This window comes from Trichechus manatus, unplaced genomic scaffold, assembly GCF_000243295.1.
Source record: "Trichechus manatus latirostris isolate Lorelei unplaced genomic scaffold, TriManLat1.0 scaffold00011, whole genome shotgun sequence".
Classification (NCBI taxonomy): Eukaryota; Metazoa; Chordata; class Mammalia; order Sirenia; family Trichechidae; genus Trichechus; species Trichechus manatus.
In genome coordinates, this window is record NW_004443947.1 from 20,369,297 (window position 1) to 20,389,959 (window position 20,663).

A 20,663-nucleotide genomic window follows, 5' to 3' on the forward strand; every position below is an offset into this window, starting at 1 on the left:
ATATAATTGTTAGTGCTTCTGTTTTATTTCCTAGTTTGCTGTATGGTGCCTGGGATCTTAAAAACCATATGAAGCCCAATTACCATTTGTTGAGCATTTTTGATTAAAGATTCTTTAACAAGATCATGATCCAAAGGGAAGAATGATGAGAGAGTTGTATATAATTCTCCTGGAATCCAGATTTCTGGCTTTCAGGGAGGTTGAGGCAACCCACACAGGATATTTGGCTTTGGGTGTCCTCTTGAACCCTCAGCTTTGAGAAAAAAACTGGTTCCTGAAGATACTTTGAGTCAAACAATGGTCCAGATAAACTAGTAAGACCATATTGCTCTGGGTATTGAGCTTTTTTTTTATGAAGAACTCAGTCTGTTTTAGGAAACTAACGTCAAAGATCAGACAGAGTTATGTTTAGGGTAAATTTGTAATTAGTTTAAGCAGTCTTTAAGACAATGTCATATGAAATACCTGTCTAACGTTTGTAATCCAACTGTCACCCTCTTACAATGCAGAAAATTATGTATCTTAAAGAAACCAGATTCTCAGAGGAGATCGACCTCATGGCTCAGACTCTGTTTTGTCTTTGGTTCCATTTCTGCTTCTGAGAAAGTGACTCATGATTGTTAATAGGTAAACCAAGGAGGGGAAGTTTGCCCTTGGGAAGAACACTTAGTATGTTTTAAACAGACTAACTGAAGACCTCCTACAGGAAAGGTCCATCCTGTATTACTTGCTAATCATTAGTTCTCTAATGAAAACTTGTCATATGTAAATTTTTCTAATATTTTCTGTTTCTTCTAGATAGACTTTGTGTGCTCCTTATGGATATATGTTTCTGTGTAGATATGTTTCTAATTTAGATGATTCCTTTCCAACTGATGGTGAATTTGTGTGGGCAATCTCTTGTTTAGATTCCTGATGAATGCATAGACAAGGCAATTTGGAAACTTTAGGATTATCTTTAAGTATTCATAGTAACAATGCTAGCAAATATTGAAAAGGTAATGTTAAAATTGCAAAATGAAAGTCAGAAGAAAACTCATTGGTCCAACATTCGGGGTATCATTGGTAGCTTTAATTCCTACTTATGGTATATCTGAAATGGAGAAATCTTTAAGAAAATTTGTCAGTCACTATGGGAGAAATAACAGATGAGATAGAAGTACAACAGTGATCTCTGATCTCATAAGCCAAGGTGATATGAGATAATAAAATAACCTTAGATTTTTTTTATTAGTACAAGAAAGTGTAGTCTGTGCTATAGACAAGATATACATAGAATTAGACAGCAAGCTACTTGATTACACATTGTCACACCCTTACAAACACCAGATCTATTTGGTTGGTTACCATCAGGAATAAGTACATGGGCTAGATCACTACTACAAGGGATAGTAATATTCTTAGTCTACATCCTGATAGTATTAGCCATAATAAGATTTATCCTCTATTATCTTACACACCTAAAAGGCAAAAGAAGGCCTCAGGCTAAAATGTTGATGTACATTGAGTCTGCTCACTCCAGCAATGCCATTGATGGGAACATTGCTCTTACTTAATAACCTAGAGAATAACCAGATGGTATCTGGTAGAAAACCAGCACCATGAATTTAAAGAGCCTGCAATAGCCACCATCTAGGAGCTCGACTAAGTCCAGGTATTGATCATCAATGTGTTATCTCCAATCTCCGATCAAAAGGAGGGACTGATTCAGGAAATAATATTGGAGTTATTATTCCCTCTCCTTGAGCATGGAGAATTGTGACCCAGCTAGGGCTGGGCCCTCACAGACTCAGAAAGACACATCAACTGGGTGCTGAGATAAGACAACAGATGGGACAATCTCCGGAATTATCTTAAGGTAGTTTTCACAAAAGGTCAAAAAACCTAACCCAAAGGACTTCTCACTTTTTGTCTTTTTCTATTAACATTTAGTGAATAGGAATTTGTTGGACCAGTGAAGACCCTCCTGACTTTCCTAACTGAAACCAGTACCAATGATTGTTAAGAAAGATGATTCAAAATGTAAGATTAGAATTTCTAGCCAATCAGTGAAAAAGTGATGCTTTCAATGATTCTAACCATTTTGTGATGTTGATATATACTGATGATTCTGTAACCTTCCTTGGACTTGGGCAGACATGGCTGTGGCAGCATGGTTATCCGTTTTCCCATTCTAGCCTATTCTGTGATATTCTTTGGACTTGGGCAGACATGGCTGTGGCAGCATGCATGTCCGCTTCCCACTTTTGTCCTTTTGAATATATGCCAAATAAAACTTTCTTTTTACTTTAAAAAAAAAAAAGGATTTCAACAAAATAGTCAAAAGACAACCTACAGACTGGGAAAAAATTTTTGGCTACGACAAATCCGATCAGTCTAATCTCTAAAATCTACAAGATACTATAAAACCTCAACAACAAAAAGACAAATAACCCAATTAAAAAATGGGCAAAGGATATGAACAGGCACTTCACCAAAGAAGATGTTCAGGCAGCTAACATACACATGAAGAAATGCTCAGGATCATTAGCTATTACAGAAATACAGATCAAAACTACAATGAGATACCATCTCACACCAACAAGGCTAGCATTAATCCAAAAAACACAAAATAATAAATGCTGGAGAGGTTGTAGAGAGACTGGAACACTTACACACTGTTGGTGGGAGTGTAAAATGGTACAACCACTTTGGAAATCAATTTGGTGCTTCCTTAAAAAACTAGAAATAGGAGTACCATACGATCCAGCTATCCCGCTCTTTGGAATATATCCTAGAGAAATAAGAGCCGTCACACAAATAGATATATGCACACCCATGTTTATTGAAGCATTGTTCACAGTAGCAAAAAGATGGAAACAACCTAGGTGCCCATCAGTGGAAGAATGGATATACAAATGATGGTATATCCACACAATGGAATACTAAGCAACAAAAAATAACAATGATGAATTCGTGAAACATAACATGGAGGAAGCTGGAAGTCATTATGCTATGTGAATTTAGTCAGTCACAGAAGGACAAATATTGTATAAGACCACTGTTATAAGAACTCAAGAAAAGGTTTAAACACAGAAGTAAACATTCTTTTATGGTCAGGAGGGTGGGGAGGGAGGGTGAGGGTTATTTACTAACTAGATAGTAGATGAGAGTTATCTTAGGTGAAGGGAAGGACAGCACACACTACAGAGGAAGTCAGCACAACTGGACTCAACCAAAGCTAAGAAGTTGCCTGAATACAATCAAACACTTTGAGGGACAGAGTAGCAGGGGTAGGGGTCTGGGGACCATGCTTTCAGGGGACATCTAAGTCAATTGGCATAACAAAGCTCATTAAGAAAATGTTCTGCATCCTACTTTGGTGAATGGTGTCTGGGTCTTAAAAGCTTGTAAGCGGCCGTCTAAGATGCATCAATTGGTCCCAACTACCTGGTGTAAAGGAGAATGAAGAACACCAAAGACACAAGGAAAGTAGTAGCCCAAGAGACAGAAAAGGCCACATAAACCAGAGACTTCATCAGACTGAGACCATAAGAACTAGATGGTGCCCAGCTACCACCAATGACCGCCCTGACAGGGAACAGAACAGAGAGTCCCTGATGGAGCAGGAGAAAGGTGAGGTGCAGAACTCAAATTCTAATAAGAATACCAGACTTAATGGTCTGAGACTGGAGGAACCTCAGAAAGCACGGCCCCTGGATTCTCTACCAGCCCAGAACTAAAACAATTTCCAAGGCCAACTTTTCAGACAGGGGTTGGACTGGACCATGAGACATAAAGTGATACTCATGAGGAGTGTGCCTCTTAGCTCAAGTAGATTCAAGAGACTAAACGGGCAGCTTTTGTTTGCAGGTGAGCTGGGAAGGCAGAGAGGGTTAGGAGCTGGTTGAATGGACATGGAGAATCAGGGATGGAAAAGAGGAATGTGCTGTCACAGTATGGAGAGAGCAATTAGAGTCACATAACAATGTATGTATAAATTTTTATATGGGAAAAATTTTTTAAAAATTCACAAATGTTTGCTTGGCACTTACATACCACCTGCTCTGCTATGTTGTCAACATTTTGTTAATTTTACTTACCTTTAACTTAAATAGGTCCTTGGGTGGCACAAGTGGTTTGGGGTTGACTACTAACAAAGATTGGCGGTTAGAACACACCCATTGGTACCATGTGAGAAACGTCTGTTGATCTGCTTCCATTAAGATTACAGTCAAGAAAACCTAATAAGCAATATCATGATAAATGGAGAAAAGATTGAAGTTGTCAAGTATTTCATTTTACTTGGATCCACAATCAAGTTCCATGGAAGCATTAGTCAGGAAATCAAACGACTTATTGTGTTGGGCAAATCTGCTGAGAATGACCTCATCAAAGTGTTAAAAAGCAAAGATGTCACTTTGAAGACTAAGGTGAGCCTGACCCAAGGCTTGGTGCTTTCAATCACCTCATATGCATGTGAAAGCTGGGCAATGAATAAGGAAGACGGAAGAATTGATGCCTTTGAATTATGGTGTTGAGGAAGAATATTGAATATACCATGAACTGCCAGAAGAAAGAACAAATCTATCTTGAAAGAAGTACAGCCTGAATGCTCATTAGAAGTAAAGATGGCACGACTTCTTCTAACATACTTTGGATGTGTTGTCAGGAGGGATCAGTCCCTGGAGGATATCATGCTTGGTATAGTAGAGGATTAGAGGAAAACTCTCAACTAGATGGATTGACACAGTGGCTGCAACAATGGGCTCAAGCATAACAACTATTGTGCAGATGGCACAGGACCGGGCACTGTTTCTTTCTGTTGTACATAGGGTTGCTATGAGCCTGAACCAACTTGATGGCACCTAACAACAACAGTATTACTTACCGTAAGTGGAATATAGGCAAAATAATAAACAATGATTTGCATTTAAAGACTACATCTTTAGTCGGTTAAAATGGGTAAATAACAACTGTTAGAGAAACATTGATGGCGTCTTAGAACCAAACCAAAACTTTCTTTGTGGCTTAATCAGGATAAAAAGAAAGTTGAGGCGGCTTTCTGATTTTGTAAAACTATGTTAATTAAGCCTAGGTTTATATAATATCCAAAACTGTGTCTTCACCTCTCAGTGATCCTCATTCCAACATCTCTGTATAGTGCATCATGGGAGCTTACCAAATTTCCAAAGCAATCAGTGTTTCTTTTTGATGCATCGTTGGTTTTGGCAGCTAAATCACTTAATTCTGAACTCCTATTAAGAGAAATTATATTTTAAAAATAAACATTGTTAGAAATTGATTGTTGGGCTTTCTGACCAGAAAAAGACTTTTATTATTACTATTTTTTAATCTCACAGTGTATTGGCTTTGCTCTACGTCACCACATTTCTCAGTAGGAACACTTCCACTCACAGCTCTTAATCATTTATGTGAACCTAAAACCAAATTCATCTTCTCAGGAACTAGGAACAAAACATGTCTTCATGCAGTTTCTATTATGGGAGAATTATGCTAAAACAAATGGAAGAAAACAGGTTATTATCACCTACTCACTAGGTTTCTGTTAAAGAAGATATTCACTCTGACAGACTTTGACTAGTTCTTCTTCAGACCTCCTTTTCCAAAGAGAAGCTTTTATTAATCACAGAACCTATGACACTTTTAGAATATTGTGAAATGGGGATAATATTAGAACTTACTTCATATAATTTTAAGAGAATTAAGTGAGGTGTAGAGAGGTTAGAATATAAGTATCAGTAAAGGTCATTTAGTATCAACTATGACTTTTTTGTCATAGTTGAATACTAAACAAGTGTATATTTTTATTATTAAATAAAATAATGTGTTAACACTGATTAAGAACCTGTCCTATGATTATTAATGTGGGAAATATTTTATTTAAATGCTTAAACTGCAAATAAGGTTGAAATTTATATTTAGTTGTGGAATTCATTCACTCAAAAGTTCATTTATTAGAAAAATATTGATAAAGTCCCACTGTGTGTAAGTGGGGCTAATGCAATATTTATTGTTAACATTGCAATATTTTCACTAATACGTCTCAGTTATCCAAATATGCAGCTAGCATATTCTATCCTTAGTCATGCTTGCTCATAATTTTATTGAAATTTTCTACCAATTTCTGCATACATTTATTTATATTTGTTCAGTTATACCATGATACTTTTCGGAGTGATTGTTTCATACATGAATGTGTACTCTTGACATGAATCTGAGAGCCCAGACGTTCTAGATGTATGTATTCATTCATCAGTCCTTACTGGCAAGTAGCAAGGATATTCATGTTAGACAAATATGGTGATTTCTGATCCTTCTTCTACTCATATTTAAGTTCCTATGCTACAATTTCTTTATAAAAAAATATAGTAATAATGAATATTCCACCAGAAATGGACATCTTCTGCTTTTACCTGTTCAGCATTCATTCCTCCTCTTTCTGGCAAAAGTATGTTGATGATGTTTCTTTGGGTAAGGATTCCTCAACCACTCATATTCCACATGGTTTGAATATGGTTTACCCCACCTTCAGGACCAGGAGTGAGCATAGGACCCACGCTTTGCCAATCAAAGCAAGTGATGGGTTGAGGATGGGACTGTGATCCAAGCACCCACAGTGTTCTATCTTGTAATTTTGGTGTAGTGGCAAAATTGCTAATCCTTTCAAGGTTGAAAAATTGGTATGTGAACCTGGAGCAGCTGGTGGTCATCTTTGGCCGAGAGCCTACCTGAGAATTAAGCCTATTTTAATAAATCAGAATTGAGAGAAAGAGTCAGAGGAAGAAACCTGATAAAATAGTTTAAGACCTTGGATACACCTGTACTCTTGTGTACCCTTGACTTTTTCAATTACATGACCTAATATTCACTTGCTAATTTGAGTTTGGGTTCAGTCACTTGCAACTCCAAGAGTATTGAATAATACATTAAATGCAGCATTGGAAATATTAAATAGGTAGTGAATGTTTGGTGATTGTTACAGAGCCAGGAAGCTAAAGAGCACTCAATAAAAATTATCTATGGGTAATGTTTGCAATTACAGTGTATCAATTACTGAGTGCCTCATACAGGTTAGGTCAATGCACTAAGCTTGGGAAATAATAAAAACATGAGTAAAACCCCGTAGTCTCCCTTGTAAACTTTACAGTGGAGATGCTTCTAAAGAGGATTTTAAAAACAACAAGAAGGAGAACAATAACTGGCTTTTGATGCATAGAATGGGGGAGGAACTAACTTTGTTTGAAATTGGAGACAGCTGGGGCTTTTTAAGACCTTCATATGCCTAAGTCTTCTAAGTTTTAGAGTCTCTATAACATGTAATATAAAGAATATTAAAATGCACCTTTCCCATATTAAATTTAATTTTATGTAATTGTTGACATAGTTTTACGTTTTGTAGGAATTTTATTAAACATTTAATTTCAACATTTCAGTTTGCTTTTTTAGTTTAGAGCAAGTTTATACATTTTTCCAGAACTCCAGCATTTTTTTTTAGGCCATGAAAAGGCTCATAAACCCTTGGTGGTTAAATGATCCTGGTAGAGGAGCATCATAGAAGACCTCAGAAAGGTGTGACCCACATTCTGCAAAACTCCATCTTACTCATTGGTCAGCCTTCAATGGCCATCCTTAAGAAATGAACCTGAGAGAGATTCTGAGAATTTATTCCTTAGGGCCTTCAGTGTCAATGCTTATATAGCCATTTGGTTACTTTACTTACATTGGTAAGGCACCGCTCTCCTCCTCCTGCAGGTTTTGAGAAGCAGTTGGTAAAAAGAATTTCCTCTCGAAGTCCAACCTTTGCCACCATCAGGGATGTGGTATTTTATTACTCCTGGGACTGTTCATGAATATAATTAGCATCCCCATGGTGTCAGAGTTTCCTCCTATAAAAACTTTACCTCCATTTGGAGCATCCGTAATTTCATTCTACTTTGAGACACACTTTTCTATGCTCTTAAAGATCGATTAATCTCAGGTGGTACTAAAAGGCATGCTCCTTCACAAGATGTCCAGTAACTCAAAATATCAATATTTCCTATTGGCCAGTTAATTGTTAAAGTGCAGAGATCCTCTGTCTAGGCTAAGTCTTTATTTCTATTTTATTAACTCTGTGGGTGAGACAACCTGAAAAGCATAGAGTAGACAAATCTTCAGGAGTTTTGTTTGCAAAGTCACATATTTATAAGGTAGGGCCCGAATACTTCAATATTTTCACTCAGCTGACCACCCTTTTAACTTCTAATTGCACATGTAGTGTACTTGCATGATGGACTCCATGCCAACAAGCATACAAAAATGCTGAAATTTTGTGGGGAATTAAAATATATGCAATTGTTCATTGTATATGGATTTCAAATCCCAGTTCTACCCATTATAAACCATGTGATCTTATAGCTACTTTGTCTCTGTTTCTATTTCCTCATATATAAAATGGAGAAAATAGCAGTTTATATTTTACAGACATATTGTGAGGATTAAATACATTGCTATATATAAAACATTTAGAACAGTGTCTGATACATTGTACACATATCATCCTTTAGTAGTTGTTGTTAGGTGTCATCGAGTAAGTTCCAACTCTCAGCAATCCTATGTACAACAGAATTGATATGCTACCTGGTCCTGCACTATCCTCAAAATCTTGCTATGTTTGAGCCCATTGTTGCAGCCACTGTGTCAGTCCAGCTTCTCAGATTATTTTCTCAGCCTACAGATTGAATAGGTGTGGTTAAAGGACACAAGCCTGATGCACAGCTTTCCTGATTTTAAACCATGTAGTATCCTCCTCTGTTCAAACGACTACCTCTTGGTCTACGTTCAGGTTCCACATGAGCACAATTAAGTATTCTGGAATTCCAATTCTTCACAATGTTATGCATAATTCGTTATGATCCACACAGTCCAATGCATTTGCATAGTCAATAGAACACAGGTAAACATCTTTCTAGTATTCTCTGCTTTCAGCCGCAACCATCTGACATCAGCAATGATAACCCTCATTCCATGTGCTCTTCTGAACCTAGCTTGCCTTTATGGCAGTTCCCTGTCGATGTACTGTTGCAACCATTTTTGAATTATCTTCAGCAAAATTTTACTTGAGTGTGATGTTAATGATATTGTTTGATAATTAATACATTCCATTTGATCACCTTTTTTTGGAATGAGCACAAATATGGATTTCTTCCAGTCAATTGGCTAAGTAGCTCTCTTCCAAATTTCTTGGCATAGGGGAGTGAGCCCTTCCAGTGTTGCATTCTTTTGTTGAAACTTCTCAATTGGTATTCCGTCAATTCTGGGGGCCTTGTTTTTCACCAATGCCTTCAGTGCAGCTTGGACTTCTTCCTTCAATACCATTAGTTCTTGATCATATACTACTTCCTGAAATGTTTGAATGTCAACCAATTCTTTTTGGTATAGTGATTTTGTGCATTCCTTCCATCTTCTTTTGATGTTTCCTACCTCACAATATTTTGCCCATAGAATCCTTGAAAATTACAACTTGAAGCTTAAGTTTTATCTTCAGTTCTTTCACTTGAGAAATCCTGAGCATGTTCTTCCCTTTTGGTTTTTTAATTCCAGATCTTTGCACATTTCATTATAATATTTTACTTTGTCTTCTTGTGCCACCCTTTGAAACCTTCTGTTCAGCTCTTTTATCTCATCATTTTTCCATTCACTTTAGCTACTCTATGTATAAGCGCAAGTTTTGGAGTCTCTTTTGACATCCGTTTTGGTCTTTTCTTTCTTAACTGTCTTTTTAATGTCCTTTTGCTTTCTTCATGTGTGATGTACTTGATGTTATCCCACAACCTGTCTGGTCTTTGGTCATTAGTGTTCAATGTGTCAAATCTATCCTTAAGATGGTCTCTAAATTCAGGAGGGATTATATTCAAGGTTGTACTTTGGCTCTCATGGAGTTTTTTTAATTTTCTTCAGATTCAATTTTAACTTCTTGTTGTTGTTAGGTGCCATCGAGTCAGTTCTGACCTATAACTACCCTACGTACAACAGAACGAAACACCACCCATTCCTGTGCCATCCTCACAATCGTTGTTATGCTTGAGTTCATTGTTGTAACTACTGTGTCTATCTATCTTGTTGAGGGCCTTCCTCTTTTTTGCTGACCTTCTACTTTAGCATTCGTGATGTCATTCTCCAGGGATTGATCCCTCCGGATAACATGTCAAAATATATGAGATGTAGTTTCACCATTCTTACTTCTAAGGATAATTCTGGCTGTACTTCTTCCAAGACAAATTTGTTCATTCTTTTGGCCATCCATGGTATATTCTGTATTCTTTGCCAACATCATAATTCAACTTGCATATAAGCAATTGATGGTCTTTTCCACAGTCAGCCCGTGGTCTTGTTCTGACTGATTATATTGAGTTTCTCCATTGGTAGTTGATTTACAGATGTAGGGGAGATGTAGCTGATTTACACAGATGTAGTTGATTTGATTCCTTTGTATTCCATCAGATGAGGTCTACTTGTATAGTCGCCATTTATGTTGTAGAAAAAAGGTATTGGCAATGAAGAAGTCTTTGGTCTTGAAAAATTCTATCATGTGATCTCCTGCATTGTTTCTACAACTAAAGCCGTATTTTCCAACTACCAATCCTTCTTCTTTGTTTCCAACTTTCACATTCCAGTCGCCAGTAATTATCGCTGAAGTTTGATTGCATATTTTATCAATTTCAGACTGCAGAAGTTGGTAAAAATCTTCAATTTCTTCATCTTTGGCATCAGTGGTTAGTACGTAAATTTGAATAGTTGTAGTAACTGGTCTTCCTTGTAGCCATATGGATATTATTCTATCACTAACAGCATTGTACTTCAGGATAGATTTTGGAATGTTCTTTTTGACGATGAATGGGATGTCATTCCTCTTCAATTTGTCATTCCCAGCATAGTAGACCATATTATTGTCCAATTCAAAATGTCCAATACCAGTCTATTTCAGCTTACTAATGCCTAGGATATTGATCTGTATGTGTTCCATTTCATTTTGACGACTTCCAATTTTCCTACATCATACTTCGTGCATTCCACATTCTGATTATTAATGAATGTTTGCAGTTGTTTCTTCTCATTTTGAGTCATACTACAACAGCAAATGAAGGTCCCCAAAATGTTACTACATTCTCTTTATTAAGATCGACTCTACTTTGAGGAGACAGCTCTTCCTCAGTTGCAATTTGTGTGCCTTCCAACCTGAGGGGCTCTTCTTCTGGCATTATACCAGACAATGTTTCAATGCTATTCATAATGTTTTCACTGGTCAATTTTTTTGAAGTAGATTTCCAGGTCCTTCTTTGTAGTCTGTCTTAGTCCAGAAGCTCCCCTAAAATCTGTCCACCATGGGTGACGCTGCTGGTATTTGAAATACCTGTGGCAAAGCTTCCAGCATTATAGCAATAGGCAAGCCACCACAGTATGACAAATCAAATCTACTTCTCACCACTTGGGTTTTCATTCCCAAGTGGCTGGCTGCTGTTGAGGCCATTCATCCTCTCCATGTTCCTGCTTTCTCCATCACTCCTGCTGCACAGTGTGCAGGCTATCAGAAATATCAGGAGGTAGAGAGGCAAAAGGAGGTTGTCTCTTTGAGTAGCGTTTGCTCCTAGGAGGAACACTGTACAGATGGGCCCCAAAATCCAAGTGTAACTATAATTCATCTCCACTCCACTGTCAAAGATTAAGATCAGAGCTACAAAAATGATCTAGGAAAATACAGACATCACGGTCCCCTCAAAAGTCTTTTTGGTTCCGGACCAGCAGATCTCTCCCATGGTGCTGTCAAAAAAGGAGGCTACAGTATCGCTTACACCCACAGCCAGGACACCAGTGTAATGGACTAGGGCCTTCACCCCACCTCAAGGCTACCTTTTTCGGGTACAGGGTCTGGGGACCAGCCAGATTCTTAGTAGTAGTACATGTGATGTGTTTATTAAATAATTTAAATTGATTTATATATCATAAATCATATTATGGTCAAGAATTTTACAGAAACTCAGATTTGGTGTTAATGCTACACGCTGAGGGAGAAACAGGACTCAGTGAGCGTGGAATTTGCTTTCTTAATTTTGCAGAGTAAAACCTCATTAAGCCTTAGGCCAGTAATTTGTAATTGATGGTAATCTATGGGAAATTTTCTTTTCCACTGTCTGTGAAGGCAAGGTTTGCCAGACAAATAAGTAAAGGATATTTTTGTCTAGCTTAAGGGAAAAAAATATTTTATGAAATTTAAACTACTCTAGGAATAACTCTTAGGACATAAAACTAAATATGGGTCCATTCACATATAAGATATATGAAGGGGCGATTTAAAAATTGTTCTTATTTGTGTATTTCAGATGGGAAAAAGCCATCTTCCTGGCAAAACTTCATTAGTAATTAGTAAGTTTGTGCTATTCTATGAACTTGAAAGTATTAAACATATATTTTCTTTCCACATGTTCATTCTGACTTTATCCCTATTCTTGTCTACTATTTGAGATTTTTGCACATTATTTTAAAAAGATCCCAATCAACATTCAAAGTTAAATTATCCATTATTCATTTAAAAATTATGAGTAGAAATGTTTAAACGATTCTGTAAAACAAGTAACCCACATTCTATAAGACTCTCTCCCAATATCATCTCTGATGCTTTCAACAGCAGCGTGGGATCAGGTAAGACTAGTGGGCACCTATGGAGCATATTCTATTCTTGTTCTTCAATAGGCAAAAGAGTATAGTATAGGATAATTCATTACCTCCCCAAAAACAAACAAACAAAAAAAAAAAAAACCCTGAAATTGTGGTAGTTTCTGGAAGAGACTCACTCAGTGTGCCAGAGTGATGTATCTTTTGAATTTTATACCATGAGCTTGTAATACCTATTTGAAAATGTTTAAAAGTAACTTTTTAAAAGGATTTAGTATAATCAACTAATCTTTCTGTCAAGGATTGAATTGTGTCCCCCAAAAATTTATGTTGAAGACCTAACCCCTGGTACCTGTGAAGAAGAACTTGTTTGGAAATTTTGTCTTTGAAGATGCTGTCAGTTAAATTAACATGAGGTCATACTGGAGTAGGATGAGTCCTAAACTCATTTGAGTGGTGTGCTATAACAGAGGAAAAGAGACACAGAGAGACAGACGGAGGAAAGACAGTCATGTGAAGATGCATCTACATGCCGAGGAAACCTGGAGCTACCAGAAGCAGAGAGATAAGAGAGGATCTTTCCCTAGAGCCTCCAAACAGAGCAAGGCCCTGCTTATACCCTGAATTTGGACAACTAGCCTCTAGACTTGTGAGTCAATAAATTTCCGTTGTTTAAAGCCACGCAATTTGTGATATTTTGTTAATGGCAGCCCTAGGAAATGAATACACCTTCCTTATAAGAACATTCTCTTCTGTTGGCTTTGATCATACCACACTAGCTTTCCTCTTAACATTTGGGCCAATCCTAATTTGACCCTTCTGATGGCTGTAATATTCCTTTAAGAGAAGAGTCTCTCCTAGATCCCCTAGTCTTCTTTCTATTCATACTCCCTGTATAAGTCTCATCTATTCTCATAGTTTAAGAAGTTTACACCCTTAGGATCGTTAAATACATACTCATCGACACAAAACATATGTATTAGGTGTCTATGAGTCGGTATTGACTCCATGGCAATGGGTTTGGTTTTGGTTTATGGTCACTAGGTGCTAGAATACAGCAATGAGCAAAGCAGATAAACATCCCTTTCATTGTGGAACTTTAAGTCGACAAAGGACGATGAGAATAACAAAATAAATGTGTAAAATATAGAATGTATTAGATAGTAAAAAAGTCCTAAAGAGAAAAATGGAAGCAAGGAAGAGAAATATAGATAGGATGGAGCGTGGAAATTTTGCATTGGCCCCAGCCCCGTCCTCGGTACTGAGTTTTAGGTGCATACATCAAAATGTCCACTGCATCTTAAATAGCTAGTAGGTATCCTAAACTCAACAGGACCCAAACTGAATGTATCACCCTTAACAACTTTCTTCTACCACTGCCACTGAGTTGCTCAAACCAGAAACGTATGAGTCATTCTTGTATCCTTCTCTCTCATTCCTCATATTCCATCTGTCACAAAATCCAGCAAGTTCTCCCACATGTCTCGAGCCACTTCTCTCCATCTTTCCTGTCGCTATCCTAATTCTGACCAACATCACCTCTAGTCTGGATTCCTACAATGGCCTCCTAACAGATCCCTTACGGCCGTTTTGTCTTCCACCAATGTGATTAAAATCTTCTCACTCTTCTGCTTCGACCCTTCCGTGGCCTCCAGTTTCCCAGGGTTTAGCTCTCCAACCTGATCACAAGTCCCTCTGACCCTTGCCTTCTGGTATTACTGTTTTTTCTTCATTTCGCATCTATGCCATCCTCTCATGATCCAGGATATTTGCACCTACTATTTCCACTGCCTGAAATATCTAACTCCAATTTTTCACCAGGCTAAATCATCCTTGAAATCTCAGTAGAAGCATCACTTCATCAGGTATGTGTTACCCAAATCCTCAAACTGAGTTGCCAGCACCAGTTATAGATCCTATAATATACTTTCTTTCCCACCTCACAACATGTTTCACCTGTAATTGTTTCTATAATGCCTTTTTCCCACAGGAGAGTCACAGGACAATGTTTGCCTTTTCCCACAGCAAAGTAATAGGACAATGCCTGCCTTTTCAACACATTACCACCTATGTTTGGCATACAGAAGATGCCCAATACTTATTTATTGAAAAAATGAATGAATATTAAAGACTAATGGCAGGTGGTTGGTGACTTTTTACCTTGCACTGGTAAGTTTTCATTCTCAAAGATGATTTCCAGCTATGATCTCCTAAGAGGACTTACATTTGCCTTCTCATTGTACATTTGGGGTCCTGGAGGATGCTCTCCAGCAAGTGACACATCTCCGGATTCTAGCAGTGCCCTCTCTTGCACACTAGTGCTCCCATTTTCACGTCTTCCTAGGTAGTGTTATTAGCAAAGTCTTCCTGAGAATGGTTGATGCTGCTGTATAATAAGGGTATAAGTCAATCTCAAGTTTTGTAACTAATAGGAATGTAATTCTATTAGTTCCAGTCAGTGGTTAAGTCTCAGTTCCAGTCACTGAGCTGTTCCTAAGCAGAGAAAACAAAGACTGTTACTATTTCTCTTTTGATTGCTGCTTTGGTCTTGTCTTAGTTATCTAGTGCTGCTAGAACCGAAATACCACAAGTGGATGGCTTTAACAAAGAGATATTTATTCTGTCACAGCCTAGTAAGTTAAAGTCCAAATTCAGGGTGTCAGCTCCAGGGGAAGGCTTTCTCTCTCTCTGTCAGCCTGCTCATCAATCTTCTCCTGGAGTTGGAGCTTCTCCATGCAGGAACCCCAGGTCCAAAGCACACGTTCTGTTACGGTGCTTCTTTCTTGGTGGTATGAGGTCCCCAGTTCTCTGCTTGTTTCCCTTTCCTTTTATCTCTTGTAAGATAAAAGCTGGTGCAGGCCACACCTTAGGAAAACTCCCTTTACACTGGATCTGTGATGTGATCTTAGTAAGAGCGTTATACATACAATCCCACCCTAATCCTCTTTAACATAAAATTACAATCACAAAATGGAGAAGAACCACACAATATTAGGAATCATGGCCCAGCCAAATTGATACACACATTTTTGGGGGGACATAATTCAGTCCATGACGGGTCTTTAATACATCTCCTTATCTGAATTCCCTTGAAACGTCTGCTCTTCTCTTCTCAGTCTTAAGTATGATAATTGTACTAAATTTGTGTCCACTCAGTCTTTATATGTTAATGTTTGCTTTCCTGTTTAGAACAATCCATGGCAAAGGTTATAGTTATTTTCCATATTTTTAAAGAAGAGGAAACTGAAGCTTAAGGAAACTAAGTAATTTGCCCAAACTAAAAAAGTTACTAAATATTTGAGCTGAAATTTGATCCCTCGGGTCTGCCTCCAGTTCCTTTAAGTTCTCAGCTTGTATTATTTTACTTGTTAATAATAAGTGTTATTATTTTACTTAAGACGCAAGTTACTTTTATTTTAAATCTTCCCCTCTTCTCCCTTAATTTTCTGTATAGAGTAGGCCTTCAGTGAATATTTGCTTAAACTTTCACTGGCTGGTGGGTGTTGTTGTTATACTAGGTCTGTGATGGAGTCCCTGGATGGTGTAAACAGTGATGGGATGTTATTTGCGGTTTTGTTCTGTTTACTGGATTTTTTTTTCTTTCAACCAAAACTGAATTTGGCCTAAGTAAGAGGGGCTAGTAATGCAGATAGTACATGTGGATAGATAATGGTTCAAAGAAAAAGTCTGTTTTGAGGTATTTCAAGAGGGAGAGTAACTTTCAAGGGCTTCACCAGTTGGTTACCTGGGGCTCAAATTGCTTTCCGAATCCTCTAGGTATAATGCTGATTATCCAAACTTGTTTGTCTTCACTCTAGTTAGCTATGTAAAAGATTCCCATTGTGTATAAAGAATGAAGAGAAAAAGGAAAATCGGCAGTTTTCCATTCCTGCATGTCTACCTTTTGATACCTGAAATTCTCAACCCAGATAATAACAGATAGGAGAGTTACACATTCCCGTTGTGTGTGTGTGTTTCTTGGATACGCTCTTAGGAGCTTTAGTTTCTGGTAGAACGCCGCACTGTAGATCTGCACTGTGTTCATAGCCTTGTGCTTATAGCACTGTGCTTTACCTGTCTACAACCTTTGTCGGTGAAGGTAGACTGCTCTGGTTTTCTGTCCGTTTTCCATCCCAGGGAAGCGATTGGATTCTACCTTCACATCTCTCCTGATTCCACACATCCCTTGGAGTCATTGTCCCAAGTTGCACCAGAATGACCCTTTGACCAAGGCAGGGGAAGGGGGAAGTTGTCAAAAGGTAAGTGGGTCAATAGTGCAGCCCGGGCGAGGACTCCGAGGAGTCCTGGGTGCTGCAGCAGCAGCAGCGACCGCAAGCCTGTGGAGCAACGCCCGCCGCCTCCTGCAGACCTTGCGAGTCCACGGCCCCTCGTTTCCGCAGACAACGGCCCGGGCAAGCCTGGTAGTGTTAGCACGCCCTCTCCTCCTGCAGCCGCCTCGGGCTCAGCGGTCGCTGGAACTTGGCCGCAGGAAAAGCTGACGATGGGCAAGATCGGGGATGCGGCAGTTCAGGCTGTTTAATCCGCTGGTTAGGGAAGCTGGCTTTGGACTCCAATACAAGTTCCACCTCTCGCCACGTAGGTGACCTTGAGCAAGTTCCTTAGCTTCAGTGAGCCAGTTTTTTCATCCATAAAATGGGGTAACTGAAGTGATAGCTACAACCAAGGATTGATGTTAGAATCAATATAGTACTAGTGCTAGTTAGAAGCCAAGCAATGGGCTCCAGAATGTAGGTTTGAGCTTTGGTTTTCCCAGATACTCACCAGAGCCGAGGGGGGGAGCACCTGCCCTAAGTCCTATATCCACGAGATGAACCCGGGAGCACCTGGACCCCTGTCGGACTTCTTGAGACGGCCCAGGTGCCCCCAATCTTTTGGCACCTCCTGGCGCCCGCGGCACGTCCTTTCCCTTCCAGCGGAGGAAAGATTTGTGTGGTGTGTGAACTGAGTATCTCCCTCGTCTTCCCTCTCAAGCTCGCGGCCTCGTCCGGGTCTCCGCGACCGCGGCAAGTCCGGCCAAGGCTCTGGCGAGAGGGAAGAGGCAGCCTCGTGGTGCGCGAGTCCCGCAGAGCCCCAAGAAAGGGAGCGAGTGGACGAGGTGGCGCGCAGCAGCGGCAGAACGCGGTACCCCGGGCTGTCTTGGGGCCCCTTCTTCATTTTGCCCACCTTCTAGGGACCGCACCGGCTTTTTGCATCCGAAGTCGCAGCCCTTGAAAGGCCAGGTGTCCCTTCTCTCCTAGCCCTCCATTGACGGGCTGAGGGGCCGGGGGCTCCCGCTCGCCGCTCCGGCGGGAGTGGGCGGCTAGCGCGGGCCCGCGAGGTAAGGAGGGGCCGGGCGGGCGCGCGGGTGGGGACAGTGACTGCACGTGTGTGCGCGCGCGCGGGTGCTCGAGCGACTGAGGGTGTGTGTGGCGGGGGGTCGGCAGGGCCGGTTCCCGCCGGCCACCTGCCCTTCCCGCAACTTGTCACCGCCCACACCCTCTCTCCCTGGGTACCCGTGCTGAGGCGCTTGTCACTCACTCGCATGCCTCACGCCCTCGTCTCTTCCCCCACTCAGCCAAACCCCATCCTCCCCACTAATAATTTCCCGATACAGATTCAGACAGAAACCTGAAGAGAGAGCGTTGCCTTTCTGCTCCTCTCCCCCCCTCACCCCCCGCCCTTCCTGCTATAAATAACCCGGACTAGCGGGTCAGGCACGTCGCACGGCAAGACACCGGGACCCCGAGGTTTTCTTCTCTGGGAATAGGGTGCAAAGGGTGAGGAGGAGGAGAAAGAGACCGCTCGTGAGTAGTAAAGAAAACCTTACTCCTTGGCTTCTGGAAAAGACCAGGCATCCTTTCATTCTCCCTCACCGCCCCAGCATTTCTTTCTTATTCTCCGCTCCTCCCCTCCCCCCCTCCGGCCCCCGCCCCGGCCCAAAAAACGTCAGGTTCCTCAACACACCTCCCATTGGTTTCTGTCCTCCCTCTCACTCTGACTCCTGCTCCCCTGCCCCACCCCCCGCAACCCTCCCTCTTCCCGGGTCCCCCGTCTTGCCCAAGGCAGGGTATGCTTTTCGCCGAGGAAATAAAGTTCGAACTCCTCTCCCCAGTCAGTCTGCTGAGACCAGAATTGATTGGACTCCCAGGCACCGGTGTTCCACTCGCACCCCACTCCTGCTCTCTCCCCTAAATTCTTAATCTGGTTTAACATATTTAAGAGCACACGCACACACATACACACACACACACACACACGCACACTACAAACCCACAACCCGAGAGGTGCAAAACTGCTTGCAACTACTGAAACTTACCAGACGCTGTAGTTGTTTTACGAAAGGACAACAAAGATTTTACTCCGGGTGTTTCTGTGGGGTGATTTTTCTAAATTATTCAAATATGTATATACTATACATAGATATGCTTTTTCTTTTTCCCCTTTAATTTCATTTTTTTTTTTCCCAAGGAAATCTGCTCGGTCCCCAGCAGCCGCCGCTGCCCCTTTGATGTTTTGGTACGCCGTGCGCATGCGCCTCACATTAGCATTACTGCACTGGGCAGACTAAGTTGGATCTCCTCTCCTCAGTGAAACCCTCAATCCCACCAAAAACTAAAGGGATGTGGAGAGTCCGGAAAAAGGGTTACTTTGGGATTTGGTCCTTCCCGTTAATAATCGCTGCTGTGTGTGCTCAGAGGTAAGTGTGCCTGGCGTTTCTCGTTTTCCTTTCTCACTTTGAAGGGTTCTGTCTGCTTACCTCTGTGAGCAGAAATCTGTAGTGAGAATCAGATGCTGAAGACGCTGTGCTAGCTGCCTTATTGATGCTTGTTTATTGTCGTTTCTTTCTTTAGTGTCAATGACCCTAGTAATATGTCGCTGGTAAAAGAGACGGTGGATAGACTCCTGAAAGGCTATGACATTCGTCTGAGGCCAGATTTTGGAGGTAATCGGGTTGACTTGCAAATAAGAAATAGTCCAGCTGTAGTGAAGCTTCTTTTGAGCTTTGTTCGCGCTGCCTCTTCCCTCTCCCTCATTGTGGGTGCATGTGGTGCACTGAATGTGTCTCTGTGTTGTCATATTGAGAAACTGATCCAAACTTAAGGCGGTTTGTTGCTGTCCAGCACTTGGGTGATCTTTCAGTGAGACCCTGTTAGCATGTACTTAAACGTGACGGCTGTCTTTCGCCTTCTCTGTTATAAAACCTTTGCTTCCTTGAGATACAAACCTCTTAAGTTTAGTTCATGGTGTGCCCAGAGAACCTGCCTTACTGAAAGCCATCGTGAACATTTTTGAGGACAAGGTGTGCAGGCAATTGGCTGAGAGGTAGCATTAACCCCACTGTGCCCGCCTACTTTGGAAGAGTTCTTCTGGACATGGTTTAAAGTGACTTGTATATGGATTTTATCCGGTCCTCCTGGAAACCTCACAACACCCTAGAGGGCTGAGGGAAAGGGGAAAAAAGGGGGCCAGAGACCTACCTCTCTGTAGTCCTAGTTATGCCAGTATACCAACTCAATTTTGCTTCAGAGTCTTACAAAGCTTAAAGAGTTAAAACGTGCGCAGAGAATGCGGGGCGGGGTGGGAAAATGAGGAGGGGGAGTGTCAGCGCAATATGTATGTATAATTCCTTGGGCTAGGGCGATTCCCGTACTCAGGGAGTTGTGTGAATTCGCATATTGAGACATCTACTTGTGTAGACAGAGCTGATCTCCCTGGTCCATCGGGACACGTGTGTGCATGTTCAATAGAGCATTTCCTAGAGCAGCACCTGCCACTCTTTTTGCAAAGAAGCCTGAAGTGAAGGAAGGGTTTGGGGGTGGGCGGGAGTGGGCAGTGCGGAGGGATTTTAAGCAGAGTGTCTCTTGCGGACCCGGGGACAACTCTTGCTAAGAATGAATGAAGTTCTGAGAAATCACCTGGCTGGCCATCTTGGTTTGCAGGTCCACCCGTGGCAGTGGGAATGAACATTGACATTGCCAGCATCGATATGGTTTCCGAAGTCAATATGG

The 20,663-nt window shown here is 40.7% G+C and overlaps 1 protein-coding gene across 3 annotated transcripts in view; it reads left to right on the forward strand.

Moving 5' to 3' along the window:
• The first annotated feature begins 19,037 nt into the window (after positions 1 to 19,037).
• GABRB2 (gamma-aminobutyric acid type A receptor subunit beta2) overlaps positions 19,038 to 20,663 on the forward strand; it is a 334,152-nt gene continuing 332,526 nt past the window's right edge. For 2 of the 3 annotated variants that reach the window (XM_012560132.2, XM_004371235.2), the window contains exons 1-3: positions 19,275 to 19,351; positions 19,506 to 19,597; positions 20,595 to 20,662. In XM_012560132.2, the coding sequence (XP_012415586.1) occupies positions 19,275 to 19,351; positions 19,506 to 19,597; positions 20,595 to 20,662 (237 nt within the window). Of the gene's footprint in view, positions 19,352 to 19,505; positions 19,598 to 20,594; position 20,663 lie in introns of all 3 variants that reach the window. The other variant, XM_004371236.2, reaches the window with a different exon arrangement.